The 9247-nt window shown below is 33.5% G+C and overlaps 1 protein-coding gene across 2 annotated transcripts in view; it reads right to left on the reverse strand.

Moving 5' to 3' along the window:
* Window positions 1-9247, reverse strand: part of LOC149799472 (uncharacterized) — a 10699-nt gene extending 1452 nt beyond the window's left edge. For both annotated transcript variants that reach the window (XM_089958840.1, XM_089958839.1), the window contains exons 1-4: window positions 9117-9247; window positions 1341-2686; window positions 533-572; window positions 112-213 (exon numbers count right to left, since the gene is read on the reverse strand). In XM_089958840.1, the coding sequence (XP_089814966.1) occupies window positions 112-213; window positions 533-572; window positions 1341-2684 (1486 nt within the window). In that variant the 5' untranslated portion in view covers window positions 2685-2686; window positions 9117-9247. The remainder of the gene's footprint in view (window positions 1-111; window positions 214-532; window positions 573-1340; window positions 2687-9116) is intronic.

Consider the following 9247-nt stretch of genomic DNA (forward strand, 5'->3'; position numbering starts at 1 on the left):
CATCCTTACATACATACATACATACATACATACATACATACATACATACATACATACATACATACATACATACATACATACATTCATGCATGCTAGATATTCTTATCTTACCAGAAAGCTCATCACTGAATGGCATACTTTGGAGATGAATTGCAGCCTTCGCTGTTGAGTTTCTGAGTATGTTTATTATAGTCTCTCCTAAATTTGATTTATCTGGAAAAGAGAATCAGACGAAGGTTTTCTTCTTCCATCACAGATGTTAAAAAACATAAAATTTTCACATTTTTACTATTTCTTTTTTCCTATGAATTTAGTAAAAAAAAGTACATTCAAACGTTTGATACGTACAAACATTATTCATTTTAATAACCAAACGGAAAAATATACAATAACTCTCTCTCTCTCTCTCTCTCTCTCTCTCTCTCTGTAACGTTTGTATATAACATTTGTCAGAAATGAGGTATGGTGTGCATAGCTGCGCGTGCATGTGTTCTCATATGAAGGTATATCAAGATAGCACGTGTTGACATACATGGACTGTTTTCCAGTGGGCTCGACGTAGTCTGCGCCATCTGCAAAATTATTAATTGTAAACGTAAGAGATTGGATACAAACCAAAGAGATCAATCTAACAAGCAAGCAATTACAATTTACACCACGCTCGAATATAAGCACTAAACAGCTTAGAAGACAACTATGTATACATAATTAAAATTTATATATAAGACTGTACAAACGAATGCTGTACTTAGCGATTAGCAGTTGTACTGCCATACATATGTACTTATTGGTTCTTAATTTAATTAGCGATTTACCAATCAAGCATAATCAACCTGTTTAAATACTTATTTCAATATTGCCACTACATATCTGGAAGAATTATTAAACAACACAGTTATACGAAGAAAGAAACATTTTGCTGAAACGCAACTGTCAACATAACCGTTGTTTACCAAACACATGCAAGAAAAAGTAAGAAGAATAATAAAACAGATGGGGAATGAAATATAAATTATGATTCGGTTTGTTTATTTGCATCAAAAGCAGACCCCAAATTACTCATACTCATTTTTTGTTTCCGCGAAGTAGTCTGATTTAAGACACAGAGGTCGCATACAAACCCCTTAGAACGGACACTGCATACAAACCTCTTAAAACGAACATTGCATATAAAAGAAACATTAAACCCTTGCATTCACACCCTTTATAACTGATCGAACATTGCAATAAGTAGTGAATTAAAATATACAAAACTCGATACTCCTACCCTTATCGAAGTTTATTTACTGCTTTCCTACGTTTACAGTATACAGCAAATTTATAATGCAAGAGTTACTCACCAGGCGAAAAACGAAACGATGATCAAAACAGCAACGACCGTCTTCCTCATTTTCATTGATGTACTGATGGAGATCATTGTAATTTATAGTGACCCCTTTGAGCCCCTTCACTTGATCCATAACGTCTTTGCATAGTGGACATTCTTGGTCATTACGAAGCTTAAAGATCACGTAACCTATTGCTACCAGGGATATTATGTTAACCACGATCAAAATTACAAAATAAGTCTTTATTGCTTTCTTCGTACAACATGACACTATGCCTTTTTCATTAATCGGTTTATTGTTTGTAGCGTTGCATACTGCAGATCTTCCTATCAGTTTTGTTGCTTGCGTCTCGCGCAGTAAATCACATGACTCGATATAGCTTTTGTCTTGAATCACTGGAGCAGAAGAGTGTGGATCAAAGCTTCGATCAGTCTCGTGGTGGATGCTTGAATGACTTCTGCAACGAATCGCTTTAATATCGGATTGAGGGTGGTCACGACATGCACATGGAAGACATTGCGGAAAGTTATGCTGGCCCAGGCTTGTACTTGAACACTGAGGTCCAGTCAATTGCTGGTGTTGGAGGACGGATATGTGGTCAGATCTGAAATTAGTATCATATGACGTACTCGAGATGGGAACTGTACTTATTGCATTCACCTGTGATGCACAAGAGTCGCAGCGGAAAGACATGGCTCTATTTCCATCTGGTTCACTGTAAACCATTTTAGTCCTCTTGAGTATTGTATTGTTGTTCCCGGTGGAATTTCCACGAGTACTTCCTACTGAACGACTCGAAGAGTGATTGTTTTCGTGCGAATCTGGGGATCCATTGCTTTGACCAGCAGAAGTTTTTTCTGTGCTGTCAAAAGTTTGATCTGAATCAGTGTCTAAGTCACTGTCGAATTCAATATCCGTTACACAAAGTTGTTCATCAATAAGGTTTGTATTAGAACCCAACGAGAAACTAACAGTTTTTCTTCTAGACTTGATTTCCTGTTTATCATCTGACACATTGCTGGCTTCCTCAGTAGAACTACAAGAATAATGATGACATGTGCATGACACGCCAGAGTCACTGCTTGGCAACCGATTGTACTTTACACCAAATTCCTCATCCCGCCGACGGTCATCATTTAAACTAGAATTAACGCTCATCAACTGGTTACTCGCGACACTAGATTCCGCGTTAGGCAAACGGTTAGTAATAGCATCACAATGGTGTTTGGTCACCCGTCTGCTTATCGTACGAGGGACATTCCTAGGAATATGGTTATTCTTCAGAATTGAGCACAAGAGGTTGTCTCTGTCATCATGCTCGTTGCATACTAACAGCTGATTACTCCCTTGCGCCATACCTGATGAAAAGCAAACATGACAATTAAATTTAATTTCATTGCTTTCAACGAATAATAAAAGACAAATTACTAAAATAAATGAAGTTGTCGTTGACATAACTCCCTCAATACTCCTAATCCAATTAAAGTCGAGATGTACGGTAACCTTACGATGTCTATTTAACTATGAATTGACATCAAATTATAGCTTTCGTACTACTTAAACGATTTTCTCAATAGCCCCAAGTCTGCCTAGTCCAGTTATTTTTGTCTGCTTTTCAAAGTGTCATTTAGTCTAACTGATATAGCAATTGGATTATGACATTTTTTTTTAAATTCATGTACAACATACTAATTCTATCGATTTAATAATTTTAAAATTATTGTCAAGTTTTAGCTTTCAAGAAATATTACCATATTTGCATGTGAGATTAAGATCCATAAACAGATGATTGGTCTAGACATATTCCTGTGTTCCTCACCGTACGAGAGAGTGATATCAAAATATATGTGATCTAGTGTTAATTTAATTTATTAAATATAGACACCTATATTTCTGGCGGAGTGATGTTTTTATTAGAGATAAAAAGGCAGACCACGAATGGTTCGGGATGTACATATGCATGTGTATGTATGTATGTATGTATGTATGTATGTATGTATGTATGTATGTATGTATGTATATATTTATGTATGTACGTACGTACGTACGGACGGACGGACGGAGGATGGATGGATGGATCTATCTCGTATTTACATACCGGTTATTAAAGAATATTAAGCTCTGATTTCCGACTAAGCAACCCTCTAGACTTTCAATTTTTCTTCTTGGAAAACAGTTGACAATGCCTGCACCGTTTTCATAAGCATATATCTATTCTTGAATTAATCAATATCTGCCTTTATTCCAATAACTAGTTCAATTGATATATCCCCTTAAATAGCATTGGTCCAAAGTAAACGGCAGCATACTAAATATTAAGTCCTACCTATGCAAGGTAAACGGTGCAAGGTAAACGCTTCTGACTAGCTATTAATTCCTACATATGCAAGGTAACCGGTGCATGCTAGATTTTAATATCTTCCTGGATAGTTTCGAATTTGAAATCTCCCTAATTTTTATGATAAAAGGCATGAACCTAATTATTGTAAGCCTAGCATTTATAAATTCACACGGAAACTAAATCTGTAATGTGGTTTAGATTTACTTTGAATTAGGCTTGAAAATGGGTTGGCTTGTTCAGCCAAATGAATATTTGGAGCATAAATTTTATTTAGTTTCTATCAAAGACACGCGTAAAAACAAGCCAAAATAAAACAATAAAAAGAAGCATGTATTACAAAATTAGGATTAGCGTATATATATATATATATATATATATATATATATATATATATATATATATATATATATATATATATATTTATTTATTCATGTGTGTGTATGTGTGTGTGCGTGTGTGTGTGTGTTGCATTCTCCGTAATAATATAAAATTAACAGATCTTTCTTAATTACCTTCATTGGTGAAGGAGTAATAACTCCTTTTCTCGTAAACTTGCGATCTGATTTAAATTCTATCTATTTTACAAATCATGTATTCGTGCATTGTACAACGTACAGTATTTATCACCAGCTAATTTATTATTTACAATAAGAATACAACTTGTCATGTCTAGATCAAAGTTTTATACATGAGATTGATAATAATTATTAAACTCTATCGTCCGTAGTAAGTATCTCTGAACATTTTGCCACTGAAAAGAGACATTTTAATGTGTATGTCATAAATATAAAGTATTTGCGTACATCAGTTTTTTAGTACTTGGTTTACCTGTGTCAAGGTGAAGTTGTTTTTGTTTTGGTCCAGTCGACATTGAGGTAGATATTTATATGACAAGGGAATAGCTAGACAATTTGGCAGGCTGCCTGAAAAAAACTTTAATCAGATCTTATTTTTTTAAATCTCTGTGTGTGTGTGTGTGTAGCAACAAACAGCTTTTACTGTTACTGATATTACTCTTACTCTTACTGCTTCTGTTTCAAGTGATAAATTGGAAGTAATACTACCATTACCACCACCAACATCAATCACTGGCTCTAGTCCGATTAAACCCCAATATTGACACCACTTTAATTACTACATCTAATACTGCTGCTGCTGCTGTAAATATTAGTCATGTTACTATCAGCTCGAGTTTCTACTATTAATGTAACTACTTCTACTATTACTTCAGCAAATATTATTATTATTAGCTCGACTACGTTTTTGCTGTTACTATTGCAAACACAAAACTAGCATTAGCAGTACTACTACTGCTACTACTACTACTAGTAACACTGTTATTATTATTATTGTTGTTATTATTATTATTATCATTATTATTATTATTATTATTATTATTATTATTATTATTGCTGCTACTACTACCACTACTACTTCCACTACTACTACTACTGTCACAAATCATTTGTCCATGAATCAGACAAGACCGTATTGGGTTACTAACTTCGTTTAATAGCCGACTAAGCATTGTCATATAAGGAAAATATGGTTCATTAAAAATGCATTATTAGCCAGTGCCCCAAAAAGTAAATTGATTGCTGTACAGATATTTACAGTCACATATAACCGTCGTATGTAACGCTCGTTTATTGTGACCCAAAAGAGAAAGATCGAAACATTTTCTGGCAAGCTATTTGAAATAGTGATAAGGATAGATTATACATTTTTTATTCGACTTGGTCGGTTGTGATGCTTAATTAATAGATACACACGCATGCATCAAGATAAAATAAAATTATATTAATACTAACCACTTTGATCATGTGATGTCAATACCAGCCTGCTAAGCACGCACCATATTTAAAGTAACAGTAAGACCTTACAGTAAGACGTACAAAAAGTACATTGCTAAATACCTCGAAACTCATACAAATTCACAGCATATAGTTCCACGTAATACATAATCTAGGAACAATAAATTTAAAGCTACAGCTTTGCTATACAATTTTACCGGGGAAAAAAAAAGTCTAACACACACACACACACACACACACACACACAAAGAATACAAATCATATGGCGAATAACAATCCTTTCAAGTGCACTGAATCCAGCAATGGATCACATGTCTCAGGGATTGATTAAGATACATGCAATAAACTGACCAACGAACAGTGCGAGACTAGTATCTAGCTAGCCTGAGTTCTTCGAATCTTTAATGAGTCTTTTTTCAAAGGCAAATACAAGACACAGACAGATCATAACGACATATATAATTTTATGTAAATTTATGTAAGCTCAAATCATACCCCGTATATTTCATTGTCATAGTAGCCATAGGGTATTAAGCAAAGTGAGTTGAATTATTTAAAAGACAATGTGTCGGCAGCAAAAAATAATTGTATTTGAGAATGGTTTTCTTGTTCTAGTCTTCACTGGTTTAAACCGCTTGGTTTTAATGTTCTAAGACTGTGTATCTGGGTTTCTGTACAGTTTCTTTGTCATCCAATCAGATCTATGAAGGTTGGTCCTTTTGTGTTGCTTTTCATTTTCTCCGACATAATGAAGGTTACAGATCTTATATATGATGAGATAAATGACATCCTCTGTTTTGCACATTTTATTTGGGCCTTGCATGTTTAAGTTTCTCTAGTCACTGTGCTAGAAAATGTCCTGGTCTCTATCACATGTTGACAGGTTTTGCACCTTTTATCGCCAGATTGACTACGGTGGTCTTGACTAGTGATTGGCATTAGCTTTGCCCTGATATTTTGTCCTTGAGTTGTTTTGGTCTCCGGTAGACGACTACATGTTTGTTAGGGAGGATTAACTTTAGTGCGTTCGACGCTTCCACGATGGTCCAGTGTTTCCCGATGATTTTACCCACTTTGGTGTTGTCTGGATGGTAGGTCAGGATAAATAGTATCCTATCACCCTTTTCCTTCTTTCCATATTTTAGTAGATCATCGCGATTTGTTTGTTTAGCCCTTTGGGTTATCTCTGTAATCAGGTGATTGTCGTAACCTCAGTAAATTAAATGTTTAGATAGTTCTTTTGATCTTTCTAGGAATGTTTCATCGTCGCAGCAAATTCTGCGTATCCTCAGTTCCTGGCTATATAGGATGTTCATAATGCAGCGATTTGGATGACAGCTCCTTGGGAGGAGATACTGGTGTTTGTCGTTTTTTTTAGCCATTATTTATTGGGGGAAAATATCAATACTCGCATTAACTAAGTATAAATTTGAAACAATGTAATCCTACAACCTTTCATATATATATATATATATATATATATATATATATATATATATATATATATATATATATATATATATATATATATATATATATATATATATATATATATATACATACATACATACATACATACATATATATATATATATATATATATATATATATATATATATATATATATATATATATATATATATATATATATATATATATATATATATATATGATAAATTCCTAACCATTTAAAGAGTTGTCGTGTTCCAAATCTTCCGCATTTAATTCTTGCATTATTCATAGCAATTATTTTTATCAGCTGACATAGGTGTATGTACATTTGTTTTCCATTGAGCAAGGTTGCTAAGGTCTCTTAGTATTGTAATATAAATTTTTGATTTAGAATGGAAGAGTTGAATAGTTTGTTATAAATCTTGCATTCATTTTTATTTTCATACTGAGAGTACCTTTTCTTCAGTTTTGTATTGAACATTTTTATCTAGCCAAGTGATGTTTTCTCCTGGCCGTTTTTCATTGAAATATAAAGCATGGTTTACTTTTCCCTTTAATAACGGAGCTAATTTTTCACTGATGTATCTTTGAGGTACACATATATGTAGATTAGTACTCAGTGAGCAGCACTGGTTCTCTATAATCCTAATGGTTCGTTTCTTATCTCTGGTTAATGTGCTGATGACAAGACAGCATGTGGTCAAGCGGTCGGACAGGGGTCCATTGGTTCATATTTCCAGCTTGTACTATATTGTTTCAAAGCTGTTAACTTCAAACTTCCAAGATCCAATTTTACATTATATTTTTTTTCGCCCTGATAGTCCCTCGTCCATTACTACAATGTCTTGAAGGTGGAGTAAAGACGAATCTAAATACATAGATCTGCTAATTAGTGAGCGGTGATTGCTACTAATATTTTTGTAGATATTTTGATTGCAAATATTTACCTTTAATTCTACACAATGTTTGGTACGATTCATTACTTCCACCGTAACTACTAACATGTCCTACATAAACATTATTTACCTTTGATAATCTTATTATCTTTGATAAAATGACCACGTAGATTTCATGCTAGTGTCATATTGTAAACAGGATATTTTAACCTTGTAAAGTTTGGGACACAAAACTCGTTACCGGATATCTCTTTCGGAATAATAATAATAATAATAATAATAATAATAATAATAATAATAATAATAATAAGTAGTAGTAGTAGTAGTGACAGTAGTTGTGGTAGTAGTCAGTTATGAGTTGAATTGAAAACCTTTTCCATTTAATGAATCGGATAATATGTAAGATACCCACACATTTATTCCAGTGGATGAGCTTCCAACTAATTTCTGAGAAACTGAAGACCGAATATATATGTTTCACGTATGACATGATATGAATGCCCTTTGTCATAGGAATTATGAAATGAGTTGAATAACTAACATCTTATGCGAGCCTTGGCAAGCAAACTATTAAAGGTTTTTATGAAACTTTTTAATGGTTTCATGAATTTCTTTCAAATGACCACATAAGTAAGATTATAATTGTCACGTGACGAAGAAGACTGGCTTTACAGAAGAAGACCTTATATAATGCGACTTTGAAGTACATTTGTAAGGTTCATACATGGCACCTTCACCTCAAACGACGTCCTGGTGTCGCATATTGCTAATATACGACTGTAACATGACAACAGATACGATGTGGTTTATTAACCTAAATAACATATTCGTCGTGTGATAAAATATGTTTTGATTCAACCAGCAGCTGCAGATATTTGCTTGAAAAGGAAAAGGCCCTCAAGAGTATTTAGTTTGTTTGCAGACGAAATTATTAGCATTGCCTCTCCCTATGTCAATGAATAATTGACATTGTTTGAATATTGATATTAACCGAAAACATTCATTGTTATATATATTGGACTCGATTCCTTAATAAAATAAAAAGCAACAAAAATATGTGCAATCCTTTTTAATATTTTTAAAAATCAATTAGGCCATTTACCAGGAAGTATACTTTCACTTTGTATGCATTAACTATTGGATTAATCCCACCTTTTAAACATTTGGTTCTCTTATGCATTTGCCACATGTTCCATCGATTTGAATTTTGTGCGTAATCGATGCAATAAAACATGTTCGATGTCTTCTAGTGTATCTTAATCATATACCAATGCACATTACTTACCTTTATTTTGTCTAAATGTCTGCCCGCGTTTGTAGATAATACCCAGTACGTGTCGTGTATACAGGTAGCACCGTTGAACTGAATCTGTATGATATAAACAAACTTATATATCTTATTACCCTTGGTCTAGA

Source organism: Sinohyriopsis cumingii, chromosome 5, assembly GCF_028554795.1.
Source record: "Sinohyriopsis cumingii isolate HCF-2022 chromosome 5, ASM2855479v2, whole genome shotgun sequence".
Taxonomy (NCBI): domain Eukaryota; kingdom Metazoa; phylum Mollusca; class Bivalvia; order Unionida; family Unionidae; genus Sinohyriopsis; species Sinohyriopsis cumingii.